Source organism: Pterocles gutturalis, unplaced genomic scaffold (assembly GCF_000699245.1).
Source record: "Pterocles gutturalis isolate BGI_N339 unplaced genomic scaffold, ASM69924v1 scaffold35879, whole genome shotgun sequence".
NCBI classification, from domain to species: domain Eukaryota; kingdom Metazoa; phylum Chordata; class Aves; order Pterocliformes; family Pteroclidae; genus Pterocles; species Pterocles gutturalis.
In genome coordinates, this window is record NW_010136957.1 from 2,746 (window position 1) to 14,601 (window position 11,856).

Consider the following 11,856-nt stretch of genomic DNA (forward strand, 5'->3'; position numbering starts at 1 on the left):
AGGTGAGACGCCGGCAGAGCCAAGCCACGGTCCTTGGAGGAGAACGGTGAGAGCTGGGTGTGGGTTTTCTTGTTGGGGATCTCTGTGGGCGGACGGAAATGGTGAGAGTTTCATTTCCCCGTGCTACGGGGGCGAGGGGGTGGGGAGAGGGTGTCTGAGGAAGTTCGGTCCATCACAGGACAAAAAACAGGATGAGCACCACCAGCAAGATGACAAAGAGGACAATAATTGCACACCACTGCCGACGATCTGGAAGAAAAAGGAAGTGTCAGTCTTCCTGCTTTAACAGGGAAGGAAAATCAGGGGAGAGCTTTTCTTCGCTGTACTGCCAGGAGCCCAATTTAAGCGGAAAGAAGCCATAAAAAGCCAAGGCAGCAGCTCCTTTGGCAGCATGCCCCACTGCAGCCCACAAGGTGACAGCATTTCTCCTCCAGGATACATCTGGTTCTGGGGACAGCTGTGGGAACTTTGAGGCTTCTCCCCAACCAAATTCAAACAGATTTGATAAGGCGGCTCAAAGGCACTCAGGAGGATCAAGCAGAGAGCTGCCGTGTGCTGCTGCTCATTCGTAAAGTAACCCCTTTGCTGGAGGAACAAGAAGTGGTCCAGTGAAAGCTGCCCAAGAGAGCTCTACCAGGAGGAGCGTGTGGCAGCTCCCCTCCGGAGAGTGCCAGGGATGAGGTTTCCTCTCAACATCTTTACACCTCGCTGGCCCCCTGCATGCTCTCTGGAAGCTCAATGCTGCATCACCTCTGAGAGCTGTTATCTGTCTGCAGCCATGCTTGCGATGGCAGAGGGAAAGCCCCTGCGAGGTGACAGCGCAGGGACCGGGTTGCTAGCATCCCCCTGACCTCTGGGCACAGCAGCTACCTGGGGAAGAGCCCTCCCGGTCAGCCCCAGCATGGGTGATGCCAGGGATAGCAGAAATGCTCTTTCACAACTACCAGAAGCACTCTGCAATGATCAGAGTTTTTTCCCAGAGGAAAGGGGAGATACGCAAGGTTTGACAACGGTTGTGCTGCCACTGGGCTGCTGGTGACCCCAAGTGTGCTCCCAGCACTCCAAATGGTCTCTCTAGGGCCGTAATTCCACAACCTCATAAATCCCCCAGCCAGCCTAATCCTGCAGAGCAGGAACACTTCTCCTCCGGACTTGCTGCTGCCTCCACAAGCTACATGAGCACCCATGGGAGAGGGGTAACGGAGGTGGTGACTGTCGGGCGCACCGCCAGTGCTCAGTGAGGTGAACCGTGGCGGGGGACTTCCCAGCAGGCACGCTGGGCTTCCTGTTTGCTCTGCCCAAGGCCCCCCGCCAGCCCACCAGCTTCACGCACAGCCTTATAAGGACTTTTCTCGTGGGCTCAGCCTCCCCCCAGCCGCAGAAATCACCTCTTTCCTCTGCCAGCTGAGAGATGTATCTGAGCGACAACAGGCCTGCGGGCCAGCAGCCCCAGGGCAGGTGGGACTTGGGAAGGGGCTTGTCACAAGCAAGCATTTGGTGCAGGGGAAGCCACGCACGGTGGCGAGTGTTTTATGGCATCTTGAAAGCTTTTGCTTGACAGGCAGCCTGGGAAACTGGACCAGAGCAGAGGAGGCTGCAGAGCTTCCCCTCCTACCATCTAGAGGGGGATTTTCCCACCGTGGCAGCATAAATAGAAAGGCATCTGTAAATAAAACAAAGGCAGAGGACAGAGCAGCGTCTGGGCAGGAGCAGCTGCAGGGCTTGGAAGTTTTCCCGCTGTTTCACGCACTGAGAGTTGCTCCCTACCCTCTGCTCGGGTCTGGGCTGGCTGCCGGCGGGTGGGAGCACATAGTGTCCCAGCCCTAAGACCCAAGGGCTTGTCTCTCCCTTTCCAGGACTGGATCCCACGTCCCAGGACTTACCACTTGTCATGTGAGACACTTTGGTGAGCTTCTTCATGACGTTATCAAGCCGCGACTGAGTGCTGTCTAACTCGTGGGAGAAGTCATCCAGCATTCTGGGGACAGAGAAGCATGGCACTCATCAGCAAGTGGCGCATCCCTTTGGGATTTCTCAGCGCGCTCACGCACACTGAGCAAAACACTGATGTGGTCAGTGTATTGCACCCCTGCACAGAAACACAGCGCGGCCCGGTCTCCTGAAAGTACCCAAGGCAGGGGAAAAAAAGCCTGCTGAAGCAGCAGCTCTGCTTTGGTGGGAAGTCATCTGGGACTCCAGTTGGACTGGTCCCCGCTGTGTGCCTGTGGCTGAGCAGTACGTAACCCTGCAAGGTGAGGAGTGGGGGTTTTCCTCCTTTTAAGAGGAAAGTCTTATTTATAATCTGTGATTAGCAGAGACTGGTTAGATAGATCTAGATGCCAGCTTGGACTTTAAATCTCTTTTCTTGTTCAGGGCTTGCAGTTGAAGCTAAAATCTTGTTCCCATCATGTATCAAGAAAAATTGCTTTTAGGGTGCTTGTTAAGCTCTGCGTGGAAGTTACCCCTCTACTTCCTCCACACAGCGACTGTAATAAATCTGAAAGCCTTCCTGGAAGCTGTGCTTTGTCAATGCCAAGAACCCATTTGAAGAGAAACAAATGCATCCAGAATCAAGGTACCGATCCAGTCATCTCCAGCCAGGAGGACTTTTAAGCTTAACATGTTTAAAAGAACAGCTTCCTTCAGTTGGAGTTCTAGGGCACTTGTTAAGCCTTCATCCAGGGGGCAAAAAAGAAAGAGTTGTAAAAACCTCATTGCAGTAGTTATCTGCTACTGTCTAGAATGTAACAATCTGGAAACAGGCACACTACGCTAATCTGCTTCTGTGAGAGCGGAAGCCTTTCACGCTGCAAGACTTCATACAGGAGGTGGGTTTAAAGACATGACATTTCTTCACAAGGGACACAGCCCTCCAGTCTCCCCTCAGCCAATGAGGGTTTTTAGGAATGAACCCTTCAAGTCCCTCTGGAAATGTTAGTCTGCATAACTGGAAACTTTATGCACTTGTTTGCAAAGAACGTACACTGGGAAAGAAATCTAATTTATATGTAAATGGTGGATGCAAATGACTTTGTGAGCTACCCTTTAACCCTTTGAGTGGGTGAGGGTTATTTTTAGCTCTAAGTATGAATAGCAGCTCTGTGCAGCATGTTTCAAAGCAGCAAGGCAAAGCCGAGAGCTCCCGGGTCAAGCAGTTATCCAGGGGCAGCACAAAACCCTGTGGAGTGGGAAAGCACCCAGTATCCCTACTACGCAGGACCTCCCTCCCTCATTTGTTCAGGACTGTTGGCTGCCTGAAGCCAAGGAGCTGACTGTGTGCCTTAGGGGGAGAGTGTAAAAAGGAGAGAGAAGGAAAGGTAAACTGGCAGCTAAGCCTGCCCTAGGTGCAGGCTTTCAAAAGAACGAGACTTCCTTGCAGGCTGCAGTAAGATTTCTAATTTCCACTGCCTAAAATCAAAGGCCAGTGAGGAGAGGCTGCCTAATGGGCTAGGAAATTAAAGGCCCTAATAGGGGCAGAGATATATGTGCGAGGACCCCCAGCTGTGTTGCAGACAGCCCCATATCCCACCGAATTTTCGGCACCGCGTCTCACACTTACACTGCCTGCTCTTCCAGCTCCCCACCGATGCGCTGGGACATGTTCTTCAGCACCCCGATGCTGCCAGAGACCAGCTCCAACTGCTCATCTTGCTGCTCCACAATCAACTGGGGCCAAAGAGAAGGGAAAGGGGCAATTACAAATCTGCTGCTTCCTGCTGTGGGGTCAGAGGCAGTCGATCAGGTGGATGGACACTTGCTGCTCAGCCAACATCAGCTGCAGGGCCTGGGCACAGACCTAAGCCACTGGGAATGAGGATCGCATTCCAAAGAAATGCTGGAGAAGTGACAGCCACAGGAGAGCCTCCCCAGCATGGCATCCCCACAGCACAGCCAGCTGAGATCTCCTGACTTCCCTGCAATGCCAGCTTCAGCTCAGCCATGCCCTCTCCCTTCCCTGCTGCACCCACTGCTAAGGTGACTCTGGAAAGACACAGGCACTGGTCATCAAAACCTCCGCAAGCCCCCCTGCCCGCAGTAGGTACGGCAGCAGGCACTGGGGAGCCATGCTAATGGTATGCCTAGGAAATGTGACCTGGAACGTGCTGCAGCTAACAAGGGGTTAACGCAAGTAATAGGCTGTGGCAGCTTCTACAGCTAAAAATAGCAAGCCTGGATCCCAATGTGACAAAGGAACAGGGCTGCTGATGTTTTAAGTCATTTTCAGGGCACAGTCACGCTAAGGATTAGATTTACCCTAGTTACCTACTTCTGAATCTATTTATCGTCTTAGAGTCAGTAGGTAAAACTTGTCTGAAAGCCAGGCCAGCACCAAGGCTCAGGAGCTTTAGCAGAGTTTGCTGCCTCTGAGAAGCCGCCTGTTTAAAGGCCCATGTTTGAGCAGGCTGCTGCACATGAGTTTGTGGCTACTCCGCCACTCCTCTGGACCAACTCCTCCAGCGGTGGGGAAGCACCTCGCCTGGGGTTCTCACAAAGCCCTCATGCAGGCTTTCTCACAAATCTCATGTTGACAAAGGCAGGAAAAGGAAGCAGGCACGTGCTCCTGCTCCTAGCCTGTTCTCATGAAGATGCACACCAACAACAAGCAAACATCAGCTCATTTTTTTTAACCAACAGAAGTTGCGTATGAGAAACGGGCTCTCTTCTCTTTGCAATGTTTCTACTCTTCCAAGGATTTCAGCAATCCCTGTAGTATTAAAGTTTAGCGTGCTACATCCTCTGGATCATCTTGTTTGCCTTCTGTACAGAAAATTCAAGCCTCAAGCGTCGAAATCTCTGCCCCAAGATGCATCCAAAGCTGTGCTGTACAGGAAATGCACGCACAGGTACATGCTGCAAGCAAAGAGGAGGGCTCTGAGGCTCCTCAATCCAGACCAGCTAAGGACTGGATTTCTTTTTGGCTCCTGCAGCCAGTACCTCATCCTCCTGGCACCCATTTGGCAAGCAAAAGTATTTAGTCTGCATGGTGCCAGCTGCCTTACCTGTTGTTGAGCTTGCTGCTCCTCGATGAAGTGTGAATTTGCTAGTTGCAGCTCCCGGTCCAGACGGCTGTATTTGTCAGGTCCAGAGCTCCAACTCTGACTCCCGCTTTCTCCCAGGAGTGCCTAAACAGATGCAGAGAGCCCTTAGCAACACTCTTGTGTCTGCTCACAGCCTGTCTACAGGGTGTAGTGGCAAGGCAGACAAGGCAATACTCCGGTACACATACACACAAAGCATCCTTTTCCTCCCGCTCTGTAGCTACTCAGCCAGAGTGCTGTCATGAACTAAAACAACACAATGCCAAAACGCCAGCCTGGGAAGTCTCCGTGGCCTGATATTGCAGGTATGTCTCTCCAGCAGCAGGAGAGCTGGAGTATGATGGACAGACAGTGTAGACAGGAGGTCTGCACAGCACAAAGGACTAGCAAAGATCTGCTCAAGAGGCAGCACTGTGTGCTAGGACACATAAGCTGGGAAGTATCTGGATATATTGTGTTAACAGATGTATAGCTCAAACTGAACACTATGCTACTAATGATGGGGGCTTAAGAGGGTCTGGATAAAGTACTTAACCAGTTGAGCTGACAGTAAAACAGTGCAATATATACCACAGCAGTGTTGTATGCTCATGTTCTTTGATTCAGGCTACCTGTTCCTCCAGCATACAAGAAGACAATTGCTGCCTGCTCTACAACCTGAAGAAAGAATCTTGTGCAAAGCCAGCAGAGATGCGGTTTTCCAGCGGAGTAAGTCTGGTCCCTGGGTGGGGTATAACACAAGCAACAGACGCTGCAGCGCAAACATGGCCCATAGCTGAGGAGCTGCACCCTGCAGTGCTATGAATGGGTTAAGAAGTGCTGCCCGCTAGCGTGGAGGCAAGGCCAACTCGTAAGGAGACCTTCTTGTAGCTTCCCAGAAGACCTTCTCGCAGCTTCCTGTCGTGGGCAGGAGGTGACAACAGAGTCTTTGTGCAGAACAGCAAGGCAATGACCAGGCTGCTCTGGCAGGCTAAAAACAAGACGGTCTCTACAGTTCACCCGCCTTGTAAGGTTCAAGGAGGGGTGAGGAAAGCTGATGGACTGTGTAGAAAGCCAGCAGGACATCTGGCTTTGTCTGCCCCCAAGACACTGAGCAAGCTCCTGGTTCTCTTTCCAGTTCATGGCAAGCGCATGCTACCGCTTATTTAATGTGGTGCAGCTAGTTTTGCGGCAGCTTCAATAGAAAGGCGTCTGTTTGCCAGCCTTAGCCTGTGAGGGTCAGGTTGCCACGAGCCAGCCTCTTGGACAAAGAGACATGCTGGAAAAGCTACTGCAGCCCAGCCCAGCCCAAGCTTCATGGTCTGGAGGGAAGGTGAGGGGCTGAGGAAGAGAGAGGAAGACGGCAAGGGGAAGTCAGTTTTCCTGAACAGATGTTGCCGTGTAAGCTGGGCCATATGGTCTCCCGCAGCTAGCAGGAACTTTGCGCAAAGGAAAGCACAAAACTCAGAGACAGCTACAGACTTGTTTGAGCAATGGTGTAAGGGACTTTTCTGCTTTAAGTGTTTGCCCGGTGTGTCAATTAACCCCATCACAAGCCCAGGAATCAGCTCTGTGCTTCTCAGTAGCTTGCTGCAGTTTGTCGTTTTTGCCACAAGTGGCAAGACTGCTACAGCCATATACGTTAATTGTGTTAAGTGCACACCAACTTTTACTGAGGCAGCTCTGGAAGTCAGCTCAGAGATCTCCTTACAGCCTCCCCGCCAGCCAGGGAGGAGCACAAGCTGCATCTACTTCTATTCCTTAGATTACAAGTGCAGACAACCTGAGACTCCTTGAGCTTCTTCTATCTTCTTACATGGCTAGCTATTACGAAGCAGCTGTGTGAAAGGATATACAGCATCTTGGCTCCTAAACACAGCAGAGCGCAGGATTACACTCACTGACATGGATTCTGAGGAGGAGGGAGATTCCCCTTTCCGCAGGATGATGCAACACTGACAGTTGTACCCAACCAGCTCTGAAGACAGAGACAGATGGCGAGTGCTGACTTAGTGCTTTGAGAGACAGGCTTGGAAGAGAGTGGCAGCAATGTGCCTGCGAGAACAAGCCCTCTCAGGCCAGCAAAACAGACATGGTTCAAACATATAGCTTTGCAGCAGCATGCAAGCCCCTTCCCAGAACAAAGGCTTTTAAGGGGATAAGCTCTAGACAGGATATATATTGTCAGCTTTTACACAGTTTTGATCAATGCTATACATTACCTTACAATGTGGGGCCTCTGAGTGAGTGAAAATTGAAGTTTCACCTAACACATACCTTAAGACAACAGCTGCTAGAGCTGCTAAATCCTCCTTGCTCCTTAAAGAAGTCCCAAACAGCCACTGCATTCACTTAACTTGCCTGTTTCTGGTTCTCACCTGCCTGTTTTTTCTTTCAGCCAGCGCTTGTATGGAGGAGTTTGACATCTGATCCTTCATGTCCTGTTTGTTCAACGAAAGAAGAAGTATGTGAGCATTGGATCTGAGGTGATAAGCAGTTTCAGGGTGCTACACGCCTGTCTATACCCAGCAAGGCTTGTTTAGGGGGAGCGAGGGAAGGGAGATTTTATTTTTAAATGTACAGTTTTGAAGAGTCTGGAAGGATATTGTAGAAAGCTTCATCACAGTTCATCGTTTTACTGATACCCATTACTCAACGGCAATAGGATATTTTGAAAATATTCCTTATTTACTACTAATTTTGCTCCGCTACAGCCAGAAACACTTTGACTTGTATAATATTAAACCAATGTTCCCATTGATAGACTGTAAGTAAGAGTCATGTTCTTCAAGATCATGGAAGTCTGTAACCCCCTGAACTTTATTCCCAGTTGCATGTGGTTTTATATTGCATAGGACAAGATAGATTTCCTGTCCTCTGGCCATCCTCTTTGACTGTGCCTGTTTTTTATCAATTAAGTTTTGCTGTTGAGTTCCTATAGAAGATGGCTAGCCACAGAAAGCTCCCCGTCACAACATAATGTAGTTTTTATAGGTAGATTAGCACGTAGCCAATGTGATCTAGCAGAGGTGGATCCACCAGCACAGTTCTGATGTCACCAGAACATTTAGGTATGTTTTACCATTCAGAGATGCGTAAAAAATCCCCTAAGAGCACCAGATCCCACTCAGTTACTTCTCACTGCCTAATGCACAAGCTGCTGTGCGTTGCAAATTCCCTCACAGAAACTGCAAGTCAGTTGCGTAATGCCATTAACAAATTTCATTTAACAGTAAGAGATGCTGCTCCAAAACCCACCAGCCAGCAGCCTTCAGCCAGGAAAAGAGGACCACGGAGTGGGCTTCCCTGATCCTGCCCATTTGGGGAGTGGAGTACAGTGAGGGCAACGCAGTGAGCACATGCCTGCTACCTGGGGCCAGCGCGGTTTCGGGATCAGTTCCCAGGCAGCAAGCCTTGGGAACTGCATCCAGACCACAGGACTGCAGGGAGGGTAACAAGCTTGCTGCCAGCCACAGCAATGCATTGCGTGAAACAGGAACATCAGAGTCATAAGGGGCAGCAGAAACTAAGCCACGCTTAGTGTAGCTATTAATAGGGAGAAAACTTCCTAACTAGCAGTTTGTTACCAGGCAGTGAAGCTTTTGGGAGGATGTTTCTTCCCTATTTATTACCACCAAGTTGTTAAAAGCCTTACTTTGCTTCTGAAATGTGAGCTTAAACTTAAAAAAAACCCCCAACCTTCCCAGAGTTAAAAATAAATCTAGTGGTTGTTTGGACTGTTTTGCAGAGGTAGGAAATTGAAGTCACCACGTCCATAGCACTAGGCTTTAATCATCTGTCAGTGTTCAAAGTGGACTGTTTTTAAAAACTAGCACTACAAAAGCATAGGACAGTCTTGATTTCCTTCAACTCTGAAGGGAGGCTTGGGCCTTCCCCCCATCGCAGAGGGGTCTTTACCCTTCCTTCCCAGTTTCTAGGTTCCCTGGCTTGCTGTTGCAAGAGAGGTGTGGAGAACCAAAAAGGCAACAGCAGAAAGGGAGGGTACACCACCCTCGCAGCACCAAACCCACCTGGGCAGGCCCAGGACCCAGCGCACGGGAAGAGGAGGAAGCCCGACAGAGAAGCATGGAAATGGCCGCAAGCTTTCCTCTTTTTAACCACCTAAACACCCCCCTGGCCTTCCACCCCAAGCCCGCGTTCCTTACCCTGACCACCTGCCGCGTGCTCGTGATGAAGGTTTTCCTGATACCCAGCTCCGTCGCATCGAGGTTGAATTTCCGCGGGTTTGCCTCAACGATACGTAGGCAGCGAGTCAAGGAGTCCTTGTTAGTGGTGTTGGGTACACGTGCAGATAGACGAACCCTGAGCACGCCACAGTGGGCATCTACCAAGGGGTTATTGCACTGTGTTTTTTCCCAAAATTTGATTAGCAAAGTACAAAATGCTGGAGGAAAAACCAGGCATGGCAGGAACGTACTGTGCAGTACACGCACCAGTGTGAGGCTTCTCTCTTGCATTTTTTTGGTTCTCCGACACTGCACAGCACTTTCAGAAGAATTCAGATGAACACAAGGGAAAAGGAATATTTCTGGAAGCCTGCCTAGAGTACGACTGACTACACAGAAATCCAAATTCTTACAACACAATAGGCTTTCTAGAACAAAGCATCTTAGAATATACCTTGTCAAAGCAAAACAAAAAGGCAGGAGGAAAACCTTTTTGCTGAACACATTTGCCTTAAATTCTCATTTGCTGCTTGAGGTAAATGCAAAATTCAATCTCAAACATTCCTAATTTCTGCAAAAACTAACTACTGGCAAGCACTGGTACTTGGCTACTCAGTACAGCTTGAGAACTGCACACCCCTACCTCCAAAGGGCCACAGAAAGGATATTAATTGTTTCATCCAAGTCTTCCAGGTCCCACTCGATGCTCCGCAGGTTGTTCCTGAGCTCATTAGTGGTCCAGTCAATTTCTTCTCTTGTGGCGATGGAGGGATCTTGCAAGAGCTCTGTCCACCTCTGGAAGAGCCCCTGGGCAGTGTTCACGGCTTTCTGCACCTCCCTGCAGCCAGGGTGATAAAAGAGGAGAGAAGGGATTATCATCAGTTGCTCTGCAGCAGTCACGCTGGGACAGCCCCATGTCCAGCTGAGCAGGGAAGCACAGCTTTCTCCCAAACATCTTTCCTTCAAACAATTTTTTGTTTATTTTGCAAAATAAGGATTTGCCCTACCTGCTGGATAACCTAATCTCTTGTTGCAGCACAAAGTGCTGAGCAGCAACAACTTCCAGCTCAGGTATTACCAAAGGGACCTATTTTTTTAGGGGAGGTTTCTGTCAAGTGTCACACAGGCAAGCCAGGGCAGAGTGTCTGAACAAGGCAGCTCTTTGGCAATTAATGTTTTGCATTCCTCTCAACAGCTTTCCTCTGAAGACTCGACTTAAATAGGTAAGATACCCTCAGGGCACACGGAATTACAGGAACTGTCCCCACAATACAGCCAGGCAGACTGTTGAGTGCAGCACTGTTTATTTTAATTTAGCATTAAAAAAATACACAGCTCTACTATGCTGGCTTAGGGAACAGAAGTCTTTTCTGCTGCTCTAAGCTTTTTGGAGACGGGTGCATTCATGGAATGGGAGGGCAGCTTTGCTGACAGCATTGAACACTGCTTTGAGGGTTTGGGGCAGGCGGGTCTGTAAGTTTGGGTAACAGTCCATCAGTGTGGGCACCTCTGTGGTCCTGAGGTGTGAACTGCTCCCTCAGGTTCACGGGAAGCCAGGATGAGGGACACAGTTGAGACCAGACTTTTCTGGTGTGAAAGGTGGCCACTGCAAGCCCAAGAGCTTGCACACAGCATCCACATAAGATGCAGGTGTTTATCCCCAGTGAAGGAAAGCAGGTAAAGCAGCGAGGGAAGCCTGGGACAGATTAACTGAGCCTGCACCCTGCAGGGGGCCAGGACTGCAGCTTGCTCTATGCTACACCATGGCGTGAAGTACACAACTTTGCTGTCTAAGCTGCAGTCTCTTGGCACCCTGATGCACGTTCCTCCTCTTCTTGCACGCCCACAGCTCTGAGTCTGCCTCATCTAGTGCCCTAAAGTCAGCAGCCCACACGGAGGATCTGGCAAGCTGCGTTCCCTCCACTACTTGCTAGCAGAAGTTTTGAGGTTTTTTGCATCTGGGAACACCTGGGGCAGTACCCACAAGCAGGAATTGAAGGCAGAGCTGGGTGTCCTCTGAAGGGAGGAATTACAAACACCAGGAAACCAAACTAAATGCAACACTGGTGGCTCCACTGCCACCAGCTGCTTCCACCTGGACCTGCCAGGTAATAATTAATGCTGGGAGTGGCAGCACATCCCCATCTCCCCTCCCAGCCCTCCCCTGCACAGCGCGGGAACTTCTCTGGAAAGTGTGACAGGATCTCTGTTCCCCACCCACGGCGACTCGTATTTTTTCCCCTTAGTTTCCAGTTCAACCTGGCCGAGTGATTCACTTTCCCTGGCTGCACTAGCATCCCTTCCACACCTTTTGTGCTCCCAGGCCTTCCCCCACCGTTCCCCTACGAGCATCTCAGCTGCTCCTGAGCACTGCTTCACCACACTATGGGACAGGAGCCTGGCCTGCAGCAGAAGCTGAAGGTGATTTTCAAAGACCAAGGCGTTTTCACTTTTTTAATTACAATTTTCCTTTCCTCCTGCCTCGACCACCTTTGGTTTGCGTTTGCCTTTGTTCACGCTCTTCCTTGCCTCTTCTCACAGCCACCATCCACGCTGCAGTTTCTTCCCCAGCCTGGCCCCTGCTCCTCTCCACCTGGACACCACGGCCCTGCCCTGGACAGGACACCCTGGATGCCCCCCTCCCCCCGAGC

General features: G+C 50.4%; 1 protein-coding gene across 1 annotated transcript; it reads right to left on the bottom strand.

The window, feature by feature from the left end:
- Positions 1-46: 46 nt before the first annotated feature.
- Positions 47-10,043, bottom strand: STX6 (syntaxin 6; the record flags this gene model as incomplete). The annotated part of the gene is made up of 7 exons (XM_010082493.1): positions 47-249; positions 1,884-1,978; positions 3,560-3,666; positions 5,001-5,123; positions 7,397-7,459; positions 9,185-9,279; positions 9,874-10,043. Coding segments are annotated over 7 exons (730 nt in total), but the record flags the coding sequence as incomplete, so codon positions are not given.
- Positions 10,044-11,856: the final 1,813 nt, after the last annotated feature.